The sequence below is a fragment of the Delphinus delphis genome, chromosome 8 (genome assembly GCF_949987515.2).
Source record: "Delphinus delphis chromosome 8, mDelDel1.2, whole genome shotgun sequence".
NCBI lineage: Eukaryota > Metazoa > Chordata > Mammalia > Artiodactyla > Delphinidae > Delphinus > Delphinus delphis.
This window is the reverse complement of record NC_082690.1, coordinates 62,078,519-62,104,991: the sequence shown is the minus strand read 5'-3', so window position 1 is coordinate 62,104,991 and position 26,473 is coordinate 62,078,519. Positions and strand designations below refer to the sequence as shown.

The 26,473-nt window shown below is 41.7% G+C and overlaps 2 protein-coding genes across 2 annotated transcripts; both read right to left on the bottom strand.

Annotated features, from left to right (window-relative positions):
* Positions 1-12,477: 12,477 nt before the first annotated feature.
* On the bottom strand, positions 12,478-13,417 carry OR52B2 (olfactory receptor family 52 subfamily B member 2). Its single transcript, XM_060017290.1, is given in 3 exon segments — positions 12,478-13,115; positions 13,118-13,255; positions 13,258-13,417. Coding segments are annotated over 3 exon segments (936 nt in total).
* A 4,070-nt stretch (positions 13,418-17,487) lies between these two features.
* LOC132429729 (tripartite motif-containing protein 6-like) lies at positions 17,488-24,887 on the bottom strand. Its single transcript, XM_060018402.2, has 7 exons — positions 24,426-24,887; positions 23,834-23,929; positions 22,940-23,170; positions 20,401-20,423; positions 18,619-18,719; positions 18,312-18,338; positions 17,488-18,096 (listed from the first exon to the last, which is right to left on the bottom strand). The coding sequence occupies exons 1-7, from the start codon at positions 24,846-24,848 to the stop codon at positions 17,534-17,536; spliced, it is 1,464 nt and encodes a 487-aa protein (XP_059874385.1). The 5' UTR covers positions 24,849-24,887; the 3' UTR covers positions 17,488-17,533.
* Between the last annotated feature and the right edge of the window lie 1,586 nt (positions 24,888-26,473).

The following is a 26,473-nucleotide window of genomic DNA, read 5'->3' as shown; positions in this document are numbered from 1 at the left end:
ATATGTAAAATAGATTTCTAATTCTCTCTCCCCTTCCTTCTCAGTGATTTTGCCCAGACGTGAGCTAGAGAAAAGCCTGACCCAGGTTTCTTCCTTTATTCTTCCCTATTTCAGGGTGGGGTAGGCAAGAGGAAGAAACTCATTTTTCTTGAGTAATTGCTTTGAGCCTGGGCAATTATAGTGAAGTAAATTAATCTTCACAACATTCTTGTAGGTACTATTACTTCTATTTTACATAGCAGAAAAAATATAATTTTAAGAGAACAAACTGCTGGAGATCATATATCTGGGAAGTGATAGAGCAGAGATTAAAATCTAGGCTCTACAGCCTGGTGTCTTTCTAGAGAAATGCCCCTTCTTGTGCAATTGAAGCTGGAGACCAGGCCTCTACCCTACTCTCCTTTGCCTGTGTTTTGTCCTTCTGGATGTCCATAGGTGTTACCTGCTTGTACCTACTATTTTGAGAGCCAGGGGGTTCTCAGAGAAGGCAGAGTCCTATCTGACAAAGCATCTGCAGGACCAAAGGGAAAGAGCACTCATAATAATATAAAGCAATGCCAGCCTCCTACTATGTCCTACGCAGCCTCACAACCTTCAGGGAGTCTAGAGAATGAGGATACAGTTTGAGAGAGGGGTATGGAGGGGGGATACCAATGGGGTAAAAATTGGGAAATCAGGTCAGTGTGTTGACCACTTCTCCACGTGTTTAAGCTGCACATGCAGTGAACTGAAAGTCAAGTCTTACTTGTTGACTCTTCCCAAGAGCTCTAGTTGAAGGTGGGAAGACACAGCAGTGTCAGGTTTCTGGGTAACAGTGGGTCCAGTCAGGAGAAAATAAATCCCACTGGCTATTTTAATTTTTTTAAATTTATTTATTTTTTATTTATTTATTTATTTTGCGGTACGCGGGCCTCTCACTGTTGTGGCCTCTCCCTTTTGCAGAGCACAGGCTCCGGACGCGCAGGCTCAGCGGCCACGGCTCACCGGCCTAGCCACTCCGCGGCATGTGGGATCTTTCTGGACCGGGGCACTAACCCGTGTCCTCTGCATCGGCAGGCGGACCCTCAACCACTGTGCCACCAGGGAAGCCCCACCACTGGCTATTTTTAGAGAATTTAAGGTAAGCACTTGATTAAATAAGTATTGCAGACTTGAAAACCAAAAAAAAAAACAACCAAAAAAAAAAAAAAATGGAGGGGGATGCTGAGGTAACACAGAGATAGTACCTGCAGGAAGAACCTTATACTTGGAATTCCTTGGTGGTCCAGTGGTTAGGACTCCACACTTCCACTGCAGGGGTCACAGGTTTGATCCCTGGTCGGGGAACTAAGATCCCATATGCTGCGTGGTGTGGCCAAAAACAAAAAACAAAAAACACTGGTCATTAAAAAAAAAAAGAACCTTATACTTGGGAAGCATTTGGTCATTAGGAGACAACAGGTTGGTGGTGGGCTCGTTGAACTACTCTCACAACTCTGAGGACGGGTGCTGCCTCTGAATGCTACTAGTGTCACAGGACCTCCGAGGATGTGCCCTTACAGCCTGGACTGAGACCTCTGAGGTAGGACTCTATCCTGCTGGTGGTATCTCTTAGGGAGTTCAGTGAGGCTGATTTGATCCTGGAAGTTCTAAAGCCCAAACAAAATCCAAAACCCAACCAACCAACCAACCAACCAATCCTGGAGGCTACAACCAATTCCACTGCCAGGAGGAAGAGTCATTGCTGAGGGAAACCGACGAGAGGAAGAGACAGGAGGGACCAAATATCCCCTCCTCTGCTTCAACCCTTCAGTCTTTCTCTGTTGCTCTCTGTAGGTGGAAACTAAGAGGGAGCCGGCTGACCAAGGGCCCTATAGTCTAAGTCCCAGCGTCACAAGATGTTTGGCTGGGAGGGTCTAGGGCTGAGAGGCAAGAGTTAATTATTGGCACAGCTCCGATTGCTCGAGTCTGAAAACTGAGTACCACATGAAGGACAGCTATAGCAGAACTCTGCAGTACAGCATGCCTCCCAGTGAGACAGAGACAGAATCAAGTCCTCTGGTGCAGACAAAAAAAGAGACGTGACATAATGCTATAGGGGCAGCTTTCATAGTTAGGAAAGAATTTGGCATTAAGCCGGCAACAGGAATGGAGATCAACTGCCCCACCCTGTGGGGATTAAAGTAACTGCAACTCAATGCTGATGTGGGTTCCAGGGGCAGATTCTTCTAAAGCCACACTCAATAACAGTGGGAAAGAAAAATGACATCCATTTCCCTACAAGAAGGGGCTCTTAATGCCCTCAGACATGCTTCTTATTTACTCAAGGCAGAGCCACAGGTATGATTCAGTATTTATCATTTTTTTAAAAAGAAATTCTTTAATAGGAATTCTCTCCATCTCATGGTTGCCGGAAGAATTTTATGCACCACCATCTCCTACTGTCCCTCAGAGGACAGAAGGGCCAACTTCAATACCACTTGCCTAATGATACTAATAATCTCAATGTCCTTATATATTGATAATAATTATAGTAATAATCATGAAATTAAAAGCTCAAATATTTTGAACACTTGCAATATACCAGTGTTTGTGCATGATAACATTTAATTTTCATAAGAGCCTTCTGTGGATGGTTATAAAAATGAGTTTTAAAAAAAGATCTAACAGAAAGAATATAATTCATAGGAATATGGTACATATTGTCAAGGAATATTTTCAAACATCTGGTCTACTCTGTTGGTCTGTAGGAGTGCTTTCCCTACCTTTGTTATGCTTTCCCAGCTGCAAACCCAGAAAGAACTCAAATAAGAGTCTGTTAGTTGGACAAAATTCGGATCTTAATTCCTCAGCTAGGCTTCTCTAGATCAATGCAAACAGCTGACATAATTATGAGAAGCTTGACTCAAACTGGGAGCACACGGGGATAGATACTACCAACTTGTTGTAGGGATTTGTAAGGATGTAGGGACCAACACACCAGTTGTCATTCCTCACAGTAACTAGCACAATTTTTGCACATCCAGGGGCTCAGTGAACATCCCCTTATTTACGAGACTGAAGTGATAAGTCAAGAGTTGACAGTGTCTTCAGTGCATCTCTAGTTTCATAGAAGCAGGGCACAAACAGATATGCCATGTACATAAGGGTGGCTCTCTGCTCTGGTTCTAAGGAGAGAAGTTAAGAGGACCACAGTTTCTCACAGAATTGTCAAGCCCAGTGCAGGTGGTTCAAGGAATGGGACACAGTGGTCCTAAGGTAGGCTTTGGGGTGAATCTACATGTAGAAAAAGGGGATGGAGGAACAGGATAGTCAAAGAGCCCAGTCTTGAATGGCAGACACAACTCTGCTGTGAAGTTCCCATAGCATTAAAAAACGTGCTTAGTAGAGATCTCTGAACACTGTCTTGAGTGGATAGAATGAATTAGCATAAACTGAAGGCATTTTAAGTTGGTGGGGTATAAATGTACAAACTTCCAGTTATAAATAAGTATCAAAGATGCAATGTCCAGCATGATGACTCTAGTTAAGGTATATTTGAAAGTTGCTAAGAGAGTAGACCCTAAAAGTTCTCATCACAGGAAAAAAGCATTTGTCTTTTTCTTCTTTTTGGTACCTATATGAGATGTTGGATATTAACGAAACTCTTGTGGTAGTCATTTCACAACATATGTATAACTTAAACTTATAAGTGCTGTAGGTCAATTATATCTCAATAAAACTGAAAGAAAAAATAAATAAAATGGTGGGATACAGATATTTTCTCAGTTTAACTGAGATCTATGAAGAATCACGGTGCTACAATAGGCTGACTATCATCCAACTGTCCTGGAAGGGGTGCACTAAGAACACGAGAAGGGGGGAGAAGTGACCTACTAAGGCCACTTACTTTACTCCCCGGGTTTGCAGGTTAGTCACATTTGCATGAGGAACACAGAGCCTTTTGAGAAAGAAGATCTGAAACCACTGAACACTGCTATTCAGGATCAGAGCAGATTTAAATAAAGATGCAGTGGCAAGAGAGAGCAACAAGTTCCCTGGAATTAAATTATCTGGAGGAAAAAGGGAGTCTATGCTGGTGACCAATGCCCATAACAAAGACCGAAGTATTGCTGAGAGAACAAAACTACGTTTTCCACAGTGGAGTTTGGGGACCTCTTAGTACATAGTCATCTGATACTCTACTGTGCTTTGGGATATATTCTAAGCATACGGGTGTGAAGGATGAGAGCTGTGACCTCAGAGGCAGACTGTGGAACCTCAAGGCTGTGCAGCCAGGGAGTCTAAACAGGATGGCGTTACTGCAAGGTGTAGAGAAACGCTTTGTTGCTGACATGTCAGTATTGCTGCCCTGTGGCTATAAGTAGGGATAGCAATACTTTACTTCTCAACCTCTGCTTGTTTCTGAAAGGGGACTGACAACTCTGAAAAACTGGAGTTCCAACACTCAGGGGGAGTGGTAGTGAGTAGCTTCAAGAAGAAAATACTGTACTTCCTGCTCATAAGCACGTGGGGAGCTGAATGATTAATTTTAAAAATAAAAGGGATATAATTTATTCTCTGGTTTCCTTTTTTCTTTTTTCTTCTGGTTTCCTTTTTTTCAGTGACATTTAAAAACAATGTCAAATCAATAGCATGAATCAGGTATTCACAAGGGTATATTGTATTATTATATTTAATAAGATGTTATATTAGTAGTATTTTGCTAAGGACTGTATGTAATAACAACATTTATTTATTTCTTCATCTGCGCATCCAAAATTTAGTTATTGAGTGCTTCATGTGTGATGAGCACAGTAGTGATTAGCATAGATGTTACCAAGAGGTAAACTACTTTCAGAGAGATTATGGTCAAAATAGCCCATGAATTATCATTATTCCCAATTTTGCAGGCTAGGCAACTGAGTAAAAAGACAAAATTCTAATGGTCATTCAACTAACAGGGACAAGGATGAAGAGAGATAAATTAGGCATATTTGCTACTAAATCTACTTTTCCTATTGTCTAGGGATTGAGCTACACTTTTTGACTTCAATTAGATAGATTTGTAGTTTTCTGAAGTTTTTCATGTTCCAGATTATAGATATAGATAGTGGACATCAAAACCCGTCATGTATTGAATTAGTAAATACACGTAAAGTTAGTTACTACAATAAAGGTATCACAGGAACTTAGGATAGTATAAGTTTACTTCTCATCCACATCCTGATTTCAGTGCATGCGGGCTTTGCTTCATGTCAACATTTAGGGACCTATGCTTCTATCATATGTGGGTATTCCACATTAGCCTTTGAGACCTCCACAGGTCCTTTTGAATCTGACTGTCACACAGCGAAGGGAGAGAAAGTGCAGGATCTTGTGGGATGTTTCAGGGGCCAATCTGGGAGAGATTTACATCATTTTCTCTATCATTCCATTGATCAGAATCCTCACATAAATCTAGCTGCCTAGAGGAGAGGCCAGGTGACTAAATATTTATTTCTTAAGAGAAATGACAAAAGAGAGACTCTCACATGTAAAACGTTCATAACCTCTTCCCAAGTGAGACTACCCAAACTCTCATCTAGTCACTGTATGCAGCACAGAGTCCAAGATCTACAGGAGTGTGTGGTCATCTCCATCCTGATGTGGTTCCTCTTGGACCAATCATCCTCTTTCTCCCATTACATATTTTGCGTACCGCAAAAGAAAAAAAAATTAATGTTTTTATGTATGTACATAATTAAATTAAAAAGTCAGTGAAATAATTACTTTTATCAGTGTTTTAGACAATGAAACTGAAATATGGGGAGTTTAACTGCTCAATTCATACAGCTGGCAATAGCCCAGCCAGGATACTAAACCTGGCTTCCACACTTAAAATCCAAGCCTCTTTACACTGAAAGTGAGTGTCTGGAGGCTCTTTCCCAAGAGTATATGGCATATTGATCAATCTGTCACTCAGTGGAGAGTAGGAAGAATGAGGCATAATGATCATTATAGCATGTTTATTATTTGGTGAACTAAGCAATCCATTTGGCTAGGAAAAAAAGACTTTGCTGCAAAAGGAAAGTGAAGTGATGATACGAAGCAAGGTAGTATTTTCCCACAACAGGAAAAAAAATCTCAGAAATATCTTCTTGCTGATACTAGTTGGCTGGATAAATGTAGTACAGAACTTCTCAGACTCCTTTTAAGTCAGTAGTATATCTGGGAAGTCAAGGAGACTGCTCTCACCTCAGCCGTGAGGAAGCAAGACCCATGGACCCATAAATACCCTCCTTGGGCTCAATCTACAGACAAATGAATATTTACTTTTTCCCAAGTATGTGTCTAAGAAAAGGCTCAGCCTATTTCTCAAGCAGGACACAGTTCTTAATTCTATTATAAACATCCAAGTAAATGTAATAGATTCAGTGACTTTGTTGAGGAAATTCACCAAGGTCTGTTTGTCCCTAGAATATTGACTCCTCTAGTCTCCCTTCCCAATTATGTCCCAACAACAGTGCCTCCTGACAGACAACAAACTGCATAAACTCAAAGGCTGAGTAGAAAATCATTGCTTGTTTGAATCATATACGGGACTCCTGATGTCACCATGGCAGAATGGCAAGACAGGTCTCAGGAATACATTTAGATGGTCCTGGGCAGGGGACTGGGTCTGGGGAAGGATTCAAATCCCTGCATTCCATCCATTGAACTTCTATCCCTGAGATGCAGCTTACTGACGTTCCACCCAGTGCCTTCTCTTCCTTCCTACCACAGGTGATGGGGAATCACTGGAAAACATGGAAGTGATCTAAAAGTGTCCCTTTGCCTCTCTCTCTTATGAGTCTAAAATAAAAGATGGTGAATTATTTAATAAAACATCTGTAAGAGGCAAACAAGATGTAGATCAGTCTCTAGGGCAGACAGTGTCTCAGAGAGACCAGGAGAACCACAGAAACCTCCAGAGGTTCTCCTACCACTTCTCACCATTCTCACTCCACAAGTTGGATTGTAGCTTGGCAATCAATGTATATATATGATAGAGTCGAGGCTAATTTTTCCGAACAGAATTCTTTTTCCTCATAAACACAAATAAATTTACATTTTCAGACATATCTACAATTGTGTGAGGCTATAAGACTAAGCCTGTCCAAGGGAATGGCATGCAGCTCTTCCAGGAATGGCTTTTACCACCTCCTTGATGCCCTCTGCACTCTATCCGCCTCCTCTGCTTAGTTGCAGATAATCCACTGGAAGACACGAACCCATGGAAAATGGTGGAACCACACAGTGGAGGAGGCTAGGACACTGAGTGACTGCAAGGAAGAGAGCTTTCCCCTTCCACATTGCATTGGACTGGATGTTATTAAAAAATATAAAATTGTTTTGTGTTAAAACACTGACAAATTGGAATTGATTTTTTGATAGCTGGAAGGTTATTCTAACTAAGGCTGCAGACAATGAGAAAATTGACATCCAGTGCTAGAAAGATCACCTAACAAGTTGACCTGTCTACTAAATGGCAATTCTAGGGAAAAGGTTGAAAGAATTCAAAATAGTTATGTGTGTTTGAGATTGTTGATTTCACTTGACAAGTTATTATGAGAAATAAATGAGGTTAGCAGAAAGTTAGCTGGTTTTCAAGCAGAAATGAATCATAATACATAAAGGCCATAAATATAAAGCCTTGAAGAATTTTCCTAGTACTTGGGAAGTCAAAGGTTAAGAGAAAGATTTAGAATGCCTTTAAGTAACAGACTCACAGAAAGCATTCCTGAGAAGAGACTACGTTATGTGGATAGCTGTCCTACTAAAGTCTGATAGCCTTAGGTAGACACAATTATGTAGAAAAGCAGTGGCATGGGGAAAGCAAAAAGACATTAAAAAAAGGAAAAAAAAATAAATTTTACCTAAGAAAATCTTTGTTAAGTTTCGAGAGGGTTCATTGCCAAAGAAACATGAGCTAGGCTTTTAAAAATGCTTTTGATTAAAAATTAAAACAATTTTTAATATTTTACAGACATGAAGCAGTCTCCATATGTAGTATCTGCAAAAGAAGTCACATTCTCCAATGTCTGCTTCATATAAGGCAATGGGGGACATTGAAGAAGGTACAATCCCACATATGCAGAAAAAGGGACATAGAAAACAATGGCCAGGAGAGATTCTCCCAGAGTCATATCCAGGACCTAGTCAGGGAACTTATTCTACTGTCAGGAGATAAAAGTATTGCAAAGTATTGCAAAGTATTGCAAAGTATTGCCCCCAAAGTATTCCAGAATTACCACTGACAAGTTCTTGTTAAATGTATTCCATGTTTCACTTCAACTGGGAATCTTTTTGACTGGTATTCAGTTTCTGCTCCACCATTAAACGTGTGGTAGTAGGAGGAAATGACTGGTCCAAGAGAAACCACATCAGGACCTGATGGAAATGACCACACACTCCTGGAGATCTTGGACTCTATGCTGCATATAGTGGCTAGATGAGAGTTCGCTTAGCCTCATTTGGGAAGAGGTTACGTATGTTTTACATGTGAGGGTCTCTCATATAATTTCTCTGGAGAAATAAATATTTAGTCACCTGGTGTCTCCAGCTAGATTTATGTGAAGTTTCTGGCCAATGGAATGACAGAGAAAATGATGTAAATCTCTCCCAGATTGAGTCCCTACAACCTCCTACAAAATCTTGCACATTCTCTCCCTTCACTTGCCTGACAGATTCAGAAGAACCAGTGGCAGTCTGTAAGGGACAAGAACATGAAGGAGCCAACTAATGAAAGAAACATGGGTCTCTAAATGCTGATGTGAAACAAAGCCCACATTCATTGGAATGGTATGTGGATGAGAAGTAAACTTCTATTACATTGTTACTGTGATATCTTTGTGGTAGAAACTAACTTTACTTGCATTGACTAATTCAATGTATGTTGGGTTGCGTAGGGCTCTGCCTTTGTTATTTACAATCTGGAGCCTGAAAAACTTTAGAAAACTACAAAACTATCCAGTTGAAGTCTAACTATGCAGCTCACTCCTCGAAAATGTAATAGGAAAAATAGATTTATGTAGCAAATGTGCCTAATGTCTCACTCTTGACTCTGGTCACTATTAATTAAATGATCATTAGTAATTTATCTTTTTGCTCAATTGCCTAATCTGCAAGATTAGGAATAATGATAATTCATGGGCTATTTTGAACATAATCTCTTTGAAAGTAGTTTACTTCTTGGTAACTACCTATGCTAACCACTACTGTGCTAATCACACATAAAGCACTCGATAACTAATTTTTGGTTGAAAAATGAATAAATGTTACTATTATATATAATTTGTCCTTAGTCAAACATTGCTAATGTAATATGTTATAAAATACTGAGATTAAAAAAAATACTGAGATATACTCTATCCTTATGAATACTTGACTCATGTCATGGATTTGATATTGACTCTTCAATGTCAATGGAGAAAAGAAAATCAGAGTATAAACTGTTATATATCTTTTATTTTTAAAATTAATCATTAAAATCCCCACGTGCCTTATGATCATGAAGTACACTATTTTCTTTTTTAAGCTATCCCCTGATCCTCTGCTAGCATTGGAGATCCCAGGAGTTTTCTGATTTCAAAGTTGTCAGTTTCCTTTCAGACACCAAGCAGAAGTTAACTGGAATCACTTCAGTATTGCTATTCTGGTTAATAGCCACGAGGAGGCACTGTTGAGTTGCCAACAATGAAGCATTTATTTACTCCTGGCAGTAATGCCCTGCTGTTTAGACTCCCTGACTGCCAGTCTTGATGTCCCACACTAGGCCTCTGAGGTCACAGCTCCCATCATTAACACCCATATGCTTAGAATATATCTGAAGCATATCACATGACTATGTACCAAGAGGCTCCCAAACTCTACTTTATGATATGTGGAATACACAGTTTTATTTCCTCAACAATATTTAGGTCTTTGTTTTGAGCATTGGTCACCAGGATAGATTTCTTTTTCCTCTAGATATTTAATTCCCAGGTAACCTGTTGCTCTCTCTTGCTACTGGGTCTTGATTTAAATTTGCTCTGTTCCTGAATACTGTTCAATGGTTTCAGATCTTTTTTCTCAAAAGAATCTGTGTTGCTCATGCAAATTTCTCATGCAAATTCAACAAACCTGCAAACCAGGGAGTGAGGTGGTAGGTCCCACCCTCCCCTTCTCTTGTTCTTAATACACCTTCTTCCAGTACAGTTGGACCATAGACTATAATAGCAAAGTGACTCTTAACAGATTTTCTCAGTTAAATTGACAAAACATCTACAGTCTACTAATTTCAAATGCATTAATTAATACTAAATCTAGCCAACCAAGACTGGGCTAATAGGACGTTTTGGGGTTTTTTTTGGCGGTACGCGGGCCTCTCACTGTTGTGGCCTCTCCCGTTGCGGAGCACAGGCTCCGGACGCGCAGGCTCAGCAGCCATGGCTCACGGGCCCAGCCGCTCCGCGGCACGTGGATCTTCCCGGACCGGGGCACGAACCCATGTCCCCTGCACTGGCAGGCGGACTCTCAACCACTGCGCCAGCAGGGAAGCCCTAGGACGTTTTTTAATACTGTTGGAACTTCATGGCAGAGTTGAATCTGCCTTTTAAGATCTGGCTCTTTGAGTAATCCTGCCCCCCACCCCCACCCTGTCTCCTTTATCTGTATGTAGACTCACCCCAAAGCCTGTCTTAGGCCTATTGTGTCCAGTTCCTTGAAGCACCTGCACTGGGCTTGACAATGCTGTGAGAACGTGTGGTCCTCTTTAGCCTCTCTCCTTAGAACCAGGGCAGGGAGCCGCCCTTCAGTATGTAGCTTGTCTGCTTAGAGTTAGGGCTTGACTTCTATGGAACTAGAAATCCACTGTAGACACTATCTGTCAACTCTACACTTAGGCACTTCAATACCATCAGTAAAGGAATGTTTACTGAGCCCCTTCATGTGCCAAAATTGTGCTAGTTATTGTGAGGAATAACAGCTGGTGTCCCTACATCCTTTACAAATCCCTATAACAAATTGGTAGCATCTATCCCTGTGTATACCCACTTTGAGTCAAGCTTCTCATAATTGTGTTGCCATTTGCAATGATTTAGAGAATCTGTATTTTCTCTATTTTCTGATTTTGTCATCAGGATAATGTTAATTTTCTAAATAATTTTGAAAGCTTTGCAAATGTTTTAGTATTGCAAAACAGTTAATATAGTATAAGAAACATATGAGAAGTTGTCATAGTCTACCATCTTACTTGGAAGAAAATCTGCAATGACTTATTTTGTCATCTTCCTTCATATTTTGATCTGTTTAGTTTTTTTCTAAATCTTGTTTGTGTCAATGTTGTAATTTCTATTTAGAAACTGATCATTCGGTCATTTTTCTTTATAAATTTACACAAAGTATCATTTTTTTCGTTTCACTTCCTCTCTTAGTTTACATTACTATTACTTTAGCCCTATTCTTTGTATATTCCTTGCTCATTCTACCTTAAATTTCAGCCAGGGTCCCATTTCCAATTAGAAGCCAACTTCATGTTTTTGCAGCTCCTAGAATACCCAAAGAAATCAATCAATATCCTATCTAGCTTCCATACTCAAATGAGAATGACTTTATATTATGTCAGCAGTCATTCTATTTCATTCTGCCCTGAAGCTCACCCTAACAAGAACCGCAGGGCCTGAGGTTTCACTGAGTCCTCAAGCCAAGAGAAAGCCCTCTTAACTCTTCAGGCTTTATAGTTTTCTAAATGAAATGCTCTGACCAAGCTAAGGGCTGAGTCCCTAAAGACCCCCAAGCAATGGGATCATCTGGAGCTGGAGACCTCACTTCATATCAGTGACTGTATAGTAGGATTGGATTTAGTAAGTTAAATCTACATGCACCAGAAGTAACAACCACACTAGAAATACATGTGTTTATTTGTTGTCAAACCTTTTTATGTTTCAGAAGCTGCAAAGATTTTCACAACAGTTTTTTTTTTTTTTTTGAATTATTTTCTTGGTAAGGATACCGAAGCTCAAAGAGCTCTAAGTGACATTCTCACGTACATCTTCCAGTCAAGGCCAGAGCCTGAATTTAAACCTGTATCTCATGACTCATTGTGCATTTCTCTTCCCACTATATGCTGCTTGGTTTTCATGAAATTCATCATTTTTATAGTCATGGACTTCAGCTTCTGACATGTGAATGAAGAGAATCCCCATGAGAAAGAAAAGTATTTAAGGTAGTTACTGGGGCCACTTTTTCAAACTTTTTTCTCACCTTAGGAATCTTGTAGTATCAGTGGGGTTTAAATGTGAGAATTTTTTGTTGTACTTTTCCTGTGGCAAAAAATAGAGTGATTATTTTGGAATCTTTGAGCTCTGCCTTCTAATGTGGTGTACATTATGACTAATAAGGAAAATGTAGTAGAGGATTACACGTAGAGGATTTTAACAAAAATATTCCAGTGTTTACTTCTGTTTTGATCTTATCATTCCACTGAATGATCATGGAAGATCCTCTTGGGGTTAAATATCAATAGCTTTTAGGGTTAAGCATCCTAAGTGCCCGCTCTCTTATCTGTTTTGTCCTGACCCCATAGATTCCAGGGTTAAGGGCAGGGGGAAAAACCACATATAGATTGGCCAGAAGTATGGGGATATAATGAGGGATGTTGTGGCCAAAGCAGTGTGTCATGAAGGAGAAGAGTGCTGGCAGGTGGAAAGCCAACATTAAGCAGACATGGGAGCCAAATGTCCTGAGTGCCTTGAGGCGGGCATCCCAGGACGGGAGGTAGAAGACTGCTCTGAGGATTTGGACATAGGAAAATCCAATCACAGAAAGGTCAATATATCCCATGGAAAAAGCAATCAAGCCATAGAAAGCACTGACCTTAATACTGGCACAAGCCAACTTTGCCAAACCCAGGGGTTCACCATAGGTGTGGGGGATGATCTGGGCATCACAGAAAGGAAGGCTTAGGATAAGGACTCTAAAAGGAGACACACACACCAAAGTCCGGACCATGATGACTATGCCCAGGATGGCTATCACCTTATTGGTGAGTATCATGCTGTATCTCAGGAGGTTGCAGACGGCAATGTATCGGTCTATGGCCACGACTGTCAGCACCGCAGACTCCAGGCCAGTGCATATATGGATTGTGTACATCTTGTGATGCAAGCACCAAACACAATCTCCCTGAGATTGAACCAGAAAACACCCAGCATCTTGGGGATGGTGGCTGTAGACAGGCCAAGGTCAGTGCAGGCCAACATGGCCAGGAAGTAAAACATAGGCTGGTGGAGGCTGCTTCAGTCTGGATCACAAACAGGATGGTGACATTTCCCATGAGGGTTATTAGATACACTGCAAAGAAGGGGGAGCCAATCCAGATGTTCACATTTTCCAGCCTTGGAATCCCTATCAGATGGAAGGAAGAAGGATGGAACTGTATATTGTTGGGGTGCAGCATATCTGTGGGAATTAGTTATAGACACATTTTTTGCAGGAGTTTTCTTGCTTCCAGCGAGAGAACATAACCTCTTTCAGAGCATGTTGCCTAGTTTCTGGAGGAATAGAAAATCTATTCTTTAATTCCATGATACAGCAGAGGAGACCTAGAGAGTGAATATGAGCCAGAGTTAAAAAGACACTCTCACTCCAAAGTATTTGCCTCATCTACACAGAAAACCATGTAGAAAATTTCCAAAAACAGCAATTCTGCACTTCACTTCTTATGGCTTTTTTCCCTTCAGTCTCTAAGGAAGAACCTACATATGGCTATAAAATAACAAATATTTATTAATTATATCTGTTAATCATGATGTAAAGCCTAAGCAAGATGGTGTGTGTGTGTGTGTGTATGTAAAATCACAGGACTTAGATTGAGGTGGAGGGTTTAGGGGAATGATACATTCTTGCAAAATAGTCCTGAAAATTAAGATGGTATGTGGATGAATAAACAACAAGTTCCTACTGTATAGCACAGAGGACTATATTTAATATCCTGTGATAAACCATAATGGAAAAGAATATGAAAAAGAATATATATATGTGTAACTGAGTCACTTTGCTGTACAGCAGAAATTAACACAACATTGTAAATCAACTATATGTCAATAAAATTTTAAGAAAAAGAACAAGGAATTGCTAAGTGAAAAACAAAAAAGAAGATGGTACATGGGAGGGAACCCAGTAAAGGTGGTGGATTGAATAGCTGGTGTTGGGATCTGAGCTAAGGAATGGAATTAAGAAATTTTGACATATTGGGAGACTATTCTATAATTCCAGCGGAACAATAGTCTCTCTCAGAACTATAAAGTCTTATTACTTTTCCCTTCTAGCACCCATCACCAAATATTTCTTAGCTCAGATTTAATGACATACTATCCAGAAAGCCTTCCCCAGTTGGCTTATTTCATGATTATTTATTCTTTTCATTATTTTCCAGAGGTCTATTTATCTTGCTGTTACGTTAGTTATCATTGGGTATCAGTGGTTCTTTTTTTTTTTTTTTTTTTTTTGCGGTACGCAGGCCTCTTACTGTTGTGGCCTCTCCTGTTGCGGAGCACAGGCTCCGGATGCGCAGGCTCAGCGACCATGGCTCACGGGCCCAGCCGCTCCGCGGCATGTGGGGTCTTCCCGGACCGGGGCACGAACCTGTGTCCCCTGCATCAGTAGGCGGACTCTCAACCACTGTGCCACCAGGGAAGCCCATCAGTGGTTCTTAAAGTGTAGTCCCCGGGCCATGGGTATCAGCATTATCTGGTAATTTATTATAAATGCTAATTATTGGACACTACCCCAGACTCACTATATCAGAATCTCTGGGGCTGGGACATAGTAATATGCTATTGAACCCTCCAGGTGATTCTGATGCTCATTCTAGCTTAAAAAAAACACTGCTAAATTTTTACCACTAGGGTACAATCTCTTTGAGGTCAAAATCAGTCAGATTTATCTCCATGGTATACTTTATATAGTGATAGGCAGTGATCAGCAATAATTAGCAAATGAAAGTTAAAAGTTTACTGGAAACAATCTTTCCAGTTATTGTATACAAGGTCCTAGATAAATACAAACTGGGTTATAGAATAGCGTGTAGAAGGATTTTGGAGGAGATCTCTGAGGAATTATACTTGTAAAAAACTAGTAATGTATGATTGGGTCAAAGGAGAAGCTGACTCACCGTGAGGCTGCATCTGGGGCCTGCATGATACTATGGGAAGCTCCTGTGCTGGAATGGCCCTTCTGTGTTATCCCATAATGAGGCAAGGAAGCCAGTTATTTGTACTCCCATGGTATCCTGTCATTGGCGGAGGATTACCCTGTGTGATAGGACAAAACTTTGGATAAGGTAGTTCCTTGGGTCTGAGGACAATTCCAGGGAGGGGTGCAGATGTGAGCTCCCAGTATCTGATATTCCCAGCAGCTGGGAGATAGGTACACAGGTCCTGAAAAGCAGATCTGGGAGGTGTGTCATAGGGTATACTACAGATGGCATTGTGCTTCTACTCTCTCGGCGGTATCTTCTCCTTCAGTCTTGGGAAACTTACTTTCTTCTTACTCATTTGTCTGCATTTAAACCTCACACCTTACTTTGTCTTCTTTCTCTACCCGCAAATGTTTTCTTGTGTCAGAGGCAAAGTTTTAATTTGCTCCTAGATATGGCTTGGAATAAAATTCATGTTTACTCTTAGTTAAACAAAAAATTCTTCTTAGATATAATCCCCACTCCCAAGGCACACACACACATGCAGTCATGCACACACACACACACATTTTGATATACTGCAGAAAGGCTTAACAAATTTTGGTTCGTTCCAAGCAACTTGCCTTAGAATGCATGCTGTTTTTCCTTTTTCTGGACTTGAGACTGAATCCCATGCAGTCCTCACGACTCCATCTTTCCTGTCATCTGGAGACCAGAAATAACTAAAAATTTTTGCATGTGGCATGCAAACTGGAGAATAAGAAATCCCTCATTTATTAACATCCTTTTGATCTTCATAAAATGTTCTTGTCTCTCAGCTTACGCGGGCCTCTCACTGTTGTGGCCTCTCCCGCTGTGGAGCACAGGCTCCGGACGCGCAGGCTCAGCAGCCATGGCTCACGGGCCCAGCCGCTCCGCGGCATGTGGGATCTTCCCAGACTGGGGCAGGAACCCGTGTCCCCTGCATTGGCAGGCGGACTCTCAACCACTGCGCCACCAGGGAAGCCCCTACATTATATTTTGAACTAAGTCTTCAAAATATGGTGTGTATTTTATATGTACGGCACATCTCAATTCAGACTAGGCATGTCTGAATTGTTCAACAGCCACCGGAGCCTCTTGGCTATCATAGTGGACAGCCAGATCTTGATATTCAACTCCTTGATATTCATTCCATCCTTACAGCCCCCTCATCATAATTTCTTTTACAGTTAGCTCAAAAAGCATATAGCATCCCTCTCCCAAAGACAAAGTGCTCATGCACAAGCTGTTCATGTTTGACCATAAAGAAAAGGAGGTATGGAGAAGCTAGAAGAAATTATTCTCTTCCTAAAAGTGCTTCATATTGATTATTTTCTTTTTACATTTTCCTCCCATTCTGACAGAAAAATCTGTATTGGACTGAACATTTTCCTCTTCTCTCCTGTTTTTACTTCAGTGTGTTTAGATTTTTTTTTTTCAATCACTACCTTAGATTTTTTTTTTTTTACTACCTTAGATTTTTAAGATCCATGAAGTTTGTAGTAAAAACTGAAGTTAGAATCTTTTTTTAAAATTGAATTTAAAGCCACCCAAATTAACGTTATAATGGATTTTAGCACTCAATCCTATATGTACTTACATTAAAAAAACAGCAATTTCTTTGCCCATGTATTGCATTTTATAAAACCTGACGACGTTACAAGAATGTAAAATTACAGGTCAATTTCTTTCATAAACAGAGATAAAAACAAAACCTAAACAACGTATGAGCAAAAACAAATCCAGTATTGCATATGAAGAATAACAGTGGTTTATTCCAGAAATCTGTGTTAGATTTAAAAATGGAAATAAATCAATGTATTCCAAGAACAGAATAAAAATGACGTGTGATTAAAAAAAAAATGACGTGTGATTATCTTAATAATTACAGTGACAATATATGTTGAAATTCAACTTTCCACTCAGTACAAAAACTGACATCAAATTAATAGAAGAGAATTTCCTAAATTTGATTCTATACATCAACAAAGAAGAATCTCCACCAAATGCCACGCTTAATGGTAAAATGTTGAGGGAACAGTTCTGAGCTTTCTGAGATGCTCTTCCCAGGTTATAATCTTCAAATTTGGCTCGAATAAAATTTTCCAATTCTTTCTTTTAAAAAAAAAAAGGGGAAAAATGTTGACAGCTACCCCTCACCCATCTCAAGATCTGTAATTAATCTGTCAAGGATGTTCACTGTCACCGCTGGGTTACTCAGCTCTAGCACTGAGTAAATGTTCAACAGGAAAGGAGTGAGAACACAGGAAAATCGGAGGTAAGAAAGGAGAAACTGAGATGCAGAAGAGCCTTGGAGTAGAGGGTACGGCTCAGATGGTGGGAACAGCAGAAAGTTCAAGAGCTTGGGCGGCGCAGGGTCATCGGGACTACACAGTTGCAAGGATTAAAATATGGACATAGGGTGGTAGGAAAGTAATACTTAGAGAAGGTGTAGATGGGGAAGCCGTGGTTGGTGACATTGTAAAAGGAGACCGTGCCGGCCTCATAGTCTAAGAACACCCCAATTCGGCGAGGGGGCACCATCATGGAGAGGAGCAAGGAGGTGGACGATTCCTCGTAGGCTCTGTATTCGTGCTTATGATGTAACCCAATCACCCAGTATCCACTTTGAGGCTGGTATCGGGAGTAAACATTCCGATTGTTCGCAAACTGGTTGAAAGAGAACGTAGGTCCCGTTGAATCACTGCACACCCCCAGGATCCAGTCAGTCTTCTTGGCCACGTCTACCTCCCAGTAATGCTTTCCTGAGGAGAAGTGCCGAGAGCCCAGGACACCACAGCCATAATGCTCTTCCAGATGAGACCCAGACAGCTGAGTGCCCACAAATCTCACCTGCCTCCGGTTCTTGGACAGGATGAGATTTAAATTAGCCGTGTGTGGATTCAGAGTCACATCCTCTGTGGGAGAAAGGTACAGCATCAGCAGATGAGAATGGGTATGTGGGTCTTATGACTCTGAGAAGAGGAAGCGAGGATATGGGTGGGAGGAATTGGAGCTAGGTGGTGGGGGGCTGGGTGGAAACAGCAACACCTCATACCTGAGAGTGTGTGTGTGGGTATGTTTGGCAAGGATAAGAACATGTCAGCTCAAAGAGGCCACAGTTTCTACTTACCCCAGTAGCTCTGGACATCTGTCAGCTCTGTAATGATAAAGAGTCAATCACATTATATAGAACCATCAGTCTCAGGTCTGCTGTCTCTCCCTTACCTGGCTGAGAGGTGTGGAAGGGAATTCTATAAGGATGTGAACCGGCCATTTCATTCCCCCTTCAGTATGACCTGCATCTTCTTCAGCACATTGTGTCCCTCCCTCTTTGATCTCTTTCTCTGACACTATTCGCAAATACCAACCCTACATTCTTTTTATTTCCTCTACTACCATGATCCCTCATCCAAACGCTGTTCCCTGAAACTCCTCACCTCTAAACACTCGCAGCATCTTTTTCAGATCTGGGGCTCGAAACATACTCTTCAGCTTGGTGGGGAGAGCTTCTGGCTTCTTCAGGGTCCAGAGCTCACTCCTAGAGAGAACAGACATTATGAATCTTCAACACTGCTAACTTTGGGTGTCTCTAACATCTGTCTCCTTCATCTCCCAGGCCCACTGGTGAACTTCAACACTCTTCCTTGAAGAAAATTAGCATCATTCTGCAAAGACCTCTGGCATAGGAGCCAGAAGAACTGGACTAAAAACTAGCTTCTCACCATCTGTGTACACACTGGTAAGATTTTCATTCTTTTTTTATTGGCTGTGTAGTATCTCTCTCTCTCTCTCTCTCTCTCTCTTTTATATATATATATATACCACATCTTCTTTATCTATTCATCTGTTGAGGGGCACTTAGGTCGCTTCCACATCTTGGCTATCATAAATAGTGCTGCGATGAATACTGGGGTGAATATATCTTTTGTACAGAACAGGGAATATAGCCAATATTTTATAATAACTTTAAATGGAGTATAATCTATAAAAGTATTGAATCACTATTTTGTACATCTGAAACTAATATACTCTTGCAAATCAACTATATATACATCAATTTAAAAAAAAGTTGATAGGATTTATCCCGCAAAGCCTCATTTTTGTTCCTTTGTTTGGTTTGTTGTTGTTTTGTAAAATACAATAATTTTCCCTTCTTTCTCTGCATCCTAGAGACTGTATAATATTAAATAAAATAATGGCTGGGAAATCCTTTGCTACCTCTAAAAAAGATACAAAATACTTAAAATGTCAGCACCCTCTTAGAGGGCCTACAGGTATCTGTGTTGACAGGCAGGACATCAGGACCTGCTGCTAGGGCTTTCAGAGTATCAGGTGAAGGGCTCCCTTAGAAGAGTCTGTGATTTAGGTCTCAAGGTCTTGCAGAGGCCTAGGGAGAAAGACCTTCAGAACAGCCTCTTAGGATTCTCGGTCTCTGGGAACATTACGCCAGTTGGAGAAAGGAAACGTCCTCACCTCCAAACTGAGAATAAAGACTTCCGAAGGGACAACAGGCTCCATGGGTCATGTGTTCGTGAGGCGCTTCAAGGTACCAGGTATGTGGGCTACTTTAGGGGTCACCTTGATGAAAGAAATTCTAGAATAGGTGACAGAGAAGAGAACATGTTTTTGTTTCAGGGCCGAAGCCACTCTTTTCAAGACCTCGGGTCTATATTTTTACTGGAATTGAGAAAAATGGAAGACTGAGGAGAACTAGGTAGCAAGGCATGGCCTGTTCCAAAGCCAAGGGGGAAAGGGAAATTTAAGCAGCTATCCCAAGAGCTGATTTCTGGACCTTGGGAAAAAAAGCAAATGGGAAATTTCCCTCTGATAAAGTATGTGGGCAAAGAAAATCCCTGCGTATTTTGAGGTAGCTATGAGCTACTAGAATCAGGACTGGAAGCAGGTACAGAGGTTTGTGGAAAAGGAGTTCTATCACGAGGTACATGGGGAGTCAGTGATATGGTAATCCTTGATTCTTAAGAACACTACTGTCCCAATTTGTGACCTTCTGCCACGCAAATTCTCCTACCATTGAAACCAAGTCATTCGCTTTACTTTGGGGGACCCCAAATTCTCACGAAAAGCCACTCAAGACACCACAGTCCTAAATCTTCCCTGCTTTGTGATTTTTTTTTCCTTTCCCACTGACCACAAGATAACTCTATGGGTACAGGAGTCTTTTGTCAACCCAAGGGAACCACGTCATGTTCTACACATACCTTTTCGCGACATCACTCACATCCTAGGAAAGAAAGAGACAGGTTAAGTCAAGGGTAATAGGACTTGTCCTCTACTACAGCCTCATCCATGTCCCTCATCCCATTCTCACCACCCCATGATGACAGAGGTAGAGATGATCCAATATGGAGGCCACAAAGTAAAGATAAGAGCTGAAAGCAGACTCTCCCTGAGACCCTATGTAGGGATGTCAGGAAATGATTCAATTCATTCATTAGTACCTTTATTTTTACAACAGAGTGTGTGTGTGTGTGTGTGTGTGTGTGTGTGTGTGTGTGTGTGTGTGTGGTGTTATATATGTACCTCATCTTTTATTTGCCAGGCACTGTGCCTGCTTCTAGATGCTCTCACATGACTAAGTCCTGATTTCTGTCCTCGAGATGCTCACATTCTGGTTGCTGAGGACACAAGGGCCATAAAATGTGGTTGTTTCTCAAATTCCACCTCCCCTAACCCTCTATGCTACCTTTTCTGACTTTGTGTATTTTTCTTGATTTCAACACACACATGTGTTGATGATTCCTAAATCTGTACTTCTGCTTACATCTCTTTTATATACCCCTCACATAAGCCACGGGCACCACAGATTCAAGATATCTGAAAGAAAACTTACCTTTCCTGCAACCATGAGGTCTCTTCTGTTATCTTCCATCTTCCTCAATGATCCCAGCATCCAGTCACCAAATGTAGACAAAGTACTGTCTTAAAAACTACCTGACATCCCATCTTAGACCAAGCCAGTGCATTTCACACCCTTACTGCTCTTTATCATCATCACTGCCACTGCCTGCCTCATTTGAGTAGAATTGTCTCATGGCCTCCGAATTGGTCTTCCTAACTTCTGCTCTATACCCCTCAATGCAACAGAAGGAAAGGCCAATGGTTTGATCTATGTAACATAGGAATAACTATTTTCATGGTATTGGAGCTATTTTTGGTTGTATTTGACAAAAACACAACTCAAACTGGCTTGCATATGTAAAGTGGTAGAGGTGGATCCAGGATTGTATCAATCTTAAGGCATACTTGTAATAAGGAACTCAAATGATCAAATCAGGGTGATACTTCATGCCTCTTCCTCTTAGCTTTACTCTCAGGGTTCACATTTTGAAACTTGAAAGCTGCAGGCTTGCATCCAGCTGTCAAATCTTAATGGGTAACCATGTCAAACAAACATGGAAAAGAGAAGGAGGAAGTGTCTGTGATGGGCAAGTTCTGGAAAAATTGACTGTGAGATAACACTCTAGTTAAAATGACCATTGGGCAGTCATACTAACTAGTGGGTAGAAGAGTCTAGACAGGTGCCTGGACTAGCTATTATATAAATTGATGATCCATTTGCACTTACGAAGCAATTTTTCCAGTTTGAAGAGACTTGTAAAGGGGCTAGAACAAGTGGGGGAAGGAGCAAGCATTAAGGCAACCCAACATCAAAGATGAAGAAAAAAGCAAGAAGAATAAACTGAAGTTGTGAAACCAGAAGCAGTGAATGAGGAAAATCTCCAACAGGTGGAAAATAACTACCCCATGACCCCAATACTAGGGCCCAAGTATAAGTAGAGAAATTATTATTCCACCAGGAAAGGGAGCAAGAGGAAAGCAAGAAAGCAAACAGAAAATAAGGAAGAGCCTGAAGGTTCCAGAATGTCACAAGGTACATCCTGCTTCAACTTAATAGTCACACTATTCACTCTATGAAGCCAACAGCTGCTCAGATTTCAACCTCAGTTCAAATCTCTCCATCAAATCTCTTTGGATTTGACAGCTTGCACCCACCCAATCCACATACACACACAGACCAGAGCTCATTGTCTGTGCCTCAAAAATCCTGTTCAAACTTCTATTACAACATGTTCAATGATTCTGCCCTAGAGAAGAAAGTGAAGCAAAGAAGGGCTGGTAATTACATAAAAATTCTCTAAGTACTTGAGTTTGGTATGTGTTTGCCTTGACTAAGCTGAGTGAAAAGCACCTGACCAATCCCAACACGGCATCAGAGACAACGGGTACCTAATGGCCAGTGATTCTCAACAGGGGGAGGGAGGATAAGTTCTCCCCAGGGTCATTTGGCAATGTCTGGAGGGTATTTTTGTTGTCACAGCTAGTTGGGTGCTACTGGCATCTAGAGGGTAGAGGCCAGGGATGCTGCTGAACATCCTACAATGCACAGGGCAGCCCCTCACAGCAAAGAATCTTCTAGCCCAAAAGGTCAATAGTACCAAGATTGAGAAATGCTGCAGTAAAACATCACTCGATCTTTTACATTGTATCAAACGAACTTTTGGACTATCCTTTATACATAAGAAATAAAAATGAGACATTCCTTTAGCATTTGTACTTCTAATTATCCTATGCTTTATCCATGAACTTTGAACTGTTTAATAGGGAAGAGGCACTACAGGGTCAAAGGAAATTTTTTTCTTTCCCCCACCAAGATAAGGAGTCCCACATCAGAAGGGAAGGAGAGTTAGTCTCTCTTTGCCTTGACCGTGAGACCTTGGGCTCCTTTGCGATTCCTACCTGCAGCAGCTCCGTTGTTGACCCCTGACACCGGCGCTCCAGGTCTGAGATGAGCTTTCTCAGGGACTGGCTCTGCTGCATCAGCTCACCCTCAGCTTCTGCGATGATGTTCAGCCCCTTCCTCTCCTCCTCCTCCAGCTTCTTCAGCTGCCGCTGCTCCTCTCTGTCCAGGATGCTCCTCAACTGATCAAACTGCTTCTGGATCCTGTGTCTCTCAGGTTCCATCTGATTCTTCAGGAACATGGAAGAGAAAGAGGTTGCTAGTCTGTTGAGCTGAGGGTCTCCTGTATAAGAGGTTGGGGAGGCAGGCTCTGCTTTCCTGGCAGGTCTCACTGGGGGGGAATGAGCAAATGGGGGAGTAAGTCCTGCAGAACCTGCTCTCTTCTTCTATTCTCCCTTCAGCTCTTCTCAGACCATTGGCCCCAGGCTGTCTTATCTAGGCTTCTGAGATAGAGACTTTGATTCCTAGGTGGGATTTAGATTCCAAGCAGCCTCTCTGGCCTCTCAGGACTCACCATCAGCCTCCCCTTCCAGTTTTCGATATTGAGAGTGGCCTGTGCATGACCTATTTTTCCAAATTTCAGAGCTCGAAACTATAGAACAAGGTCCAGAATCAGGAATTAAGGGCTGCCAATGGCCATGGTTCCTCTCCCATGATTGTCTTCAAAAACCTAGATTCCCTTTGATATGTTCATTTTCTAACTCCCCCTTCTCTCTCCCTGGCTCTGCACCAAGAACAATACCCTTGTTTGGAAGGGTTGCAGTGAAGGACAGGCAAAGGGAAGCTCTTCTAGCTAAATCAGGGAACAGACAGAACTAGGTCCCTTTTGCCCTCGGCTCCCACATCCTGCCCTGATTCCCGTCCCAGGACACCTTCAGAAGAATCTCTCTTACCTTCCAGGATGCCCTCTTCTCTCTGATAACAGCTGTTAGTTTCTCAGCTTCCTGCTGCTCTTGCCTCAGCTTCTTCAGAGACTCCTGGAACTTCTCCTGGAAGAAACACATCAAGTCAAGCAGGATCAAGTGTCAAATTGTTTCAGTGTGGAGACATGGAATGAATGGGGGAGAGATTATTATGCTGACCTCAGGAGATGCCTGTCCCGGAATGAAAAACTGAGAAGGTCAAAGTTATCTTTTATAAACAGGGGATAGAAACCACTGGGAATAGGCTGATTCTCTTTTCTCCAGGGGAAAGAACCTGACCATGAACCACTTTAAGTCCTTTACTCTCACTGCCAACATATCCCCTGAACTCAACCTGCCCTGCCCGCTACTGGCCCCGAGCAGCATCCTCCACTCATTCAGAACCAATCATGAGCAGTGAGAAAGAGCTACAGTCTCTGCTCTTGGCCAGAGGGGCTTTTTCTAGGTTCATCCTCTACATAAATAGGTGGACTACAAAGAAATTAGATTAGAGCATAAAGAAAAGTTAATAATCTACCAAGGAGTCTGTTCCCACCTGCCTTCCCTCCATCTGGGCTCCCACCTGGTACTCCTGGGCCACCTCTTCCATGAGGAACGTGTGGTGACCACGGTGCTCCTGGGACCTCTCGCACAGCCAGCAAATGAGCTTCCCATCCTCCTTACAGAAGAGCTGGAGTTTCTCTCCATGGTGTGCACAAAGAACCACCTTCAGCTGCTTCCCCAAGCCCAACACCACCTCCCTGAGCCTGTCCGCTATGTTGGCCAGGTGCCGATTGGGTCGCAGGTTCCCAGGCTGGTAGCTGGTCTGGCACACAGGACAGCTGCTCTCTTCTTCTTGGCCAATACCCAACTCCTTGCTATCCCCCGTGATGCAGGCTTGGCAGAAGCTGTGTCCACAGTCTATGCTCAGGGGTTCTGTCAGGAGCTCCAGGCAGATGGGGCAGGTCACTTCGTCCTGGATGTCCACCAGGACTGCTGAAGTCATTGTAGCCACTCTCCTGGCTCCTGCCTGCCCAGCCCTGACTTCTAAGGTGTTTCTTGTGTATAGAATCCTGGGTAGATGGCCAAAAAAAAAGGGTTCAGGGTAAGAAATGAGGCAGACAAAGGCAGGCTGACTGTTCTGGATAAACAGGTCAAGCACCTGGGGTAACAAGAGCTTCTCATTCTAACTTCAAGCATGTTCTTTGCCCCTGCTCACATTAGACAGCAATTTGCACTCTCATTAGAGCAATGATCACGGTTTCCTTTTACTCCTACTGGATGAAGGGACAATGATGTGCTGGAGAGAAGTGGCCTTGGGTAGGGCACTGTCTGTTTAACCTTTTCTCAGCCCAGCAAAACACATCCTCAATGTTCAAAGCACCAGACATGCTGCTGCCTCAGGATTTTTGCACTTGCTGTTCCTGCTGCAAGGAAGCCCCTTCACCCTGGTATCTGCATGGCTCTCTGACTTCATTCAACTCTCTCCTTACATGTTTTATCCAAAGAGTTTGCTCTGTCAAGCCTAGCTAAGGCATGGCCACCCACACCATCACTCTCAATAGACTTACCTGCTTGATTTTCTTTCTCACCACCTAATATGGATCTTTAATTGTTTGAATATTCCCACTGGAATATAAGCTCCATGAGATCAGAGACTGCTTTTGTTCATTATTGAACTAGCTCAGTGTCCAACACACAGGTCCTCAACTTTTGATGAAGAAAACTCTAGAACCTCCTCATCCCTCCATAGATGTTTAGACCTTTCTCATGAGCTCCTTCACCTCTCTTTCACATGGTCCTGGCATTGCTCTCCAGGATCTAATCTCCAAGATCAAAAGTATCATTTATTGTGACGACACGTCTACCTTCTAACAGCTCTTTACAGAGCCCTTTCATCTCTCATGGTCACCTTCCCCAAAAAACCCAAAGAAACAAAAATGACCACAATAAGGTGATGTTATATCTTTACAATTAACACTTGTATAACCAGTTGTGATTTAGAAATCATATTCCCCTGTTTTCTTTATCTCTCATAGGAAAACTCTGAATTAATAAGAGTATTTTTAGCCTCTTGATAAAGAAATAGAGACGTAAGTGACTTTATAAAATCACACATCTTATAAAATCATAGATGTGTTCTAATAAGAACCTGCTGTATAAAAAGTAAATAAAATAAAGTTCAAAAATTTAAAAAAAATTATGCTTCGAGGTAGGGTCAGTATACCCATTTTATAGGTAAAGAAACCTGGATATGGAGGTTGAATCAGCTCTACTGTGAACTGAGAGTGAAAGGGGTGGCCCAAAGAAAACCAAGAGACTTGTGAGAAGAGAAGGGACAGTGGGCAGGTGAAACAATGGATGTTTGCTATGTCTACTAGTTGTCCCTCAGCTACCGCCCCTGATTCATTCTGTCTGGTATTATGGTTAGGTGTTTTCATGTGTATGTACCCTCGGATTGAGAGCCCCTGAGAACTATGTATCTGGACTATTTGTTATCATTGTATCTCCTGGAGGACCCAGGACAATCCTCCGAATATAGTATATGCTCAATAAATGTTTCTTGACATTATTGTTTCATTAAACTAGTTTAAACCAGAAAAAAAAAAAAAATGTAGAGTTGGCAAAACC

Coding starts and splice junctions, on each gene's coding strand:
- LOC132429729 (XM_060018402.2), bottom strand. CDS start 24,848: ATGACTTCAGCAGTCCTGGTGGACATCCAGGACGAAGTGACCTGCCCC. Junction 23,171..23,833: donor AGAAGAGGGCATCCTGGAAG/GTAAGAGAGATT, acceptor ATGTTCCTGAAG/AATCAGATGGAACCTGAGAG. Junction 20,424..22,939: donor CAACAACGGAGCTGCTGCAG/GTAGGAATCGCA, acceptor TTTCTTTCCTAG/GATGTGAGTGATGTCGCGAA.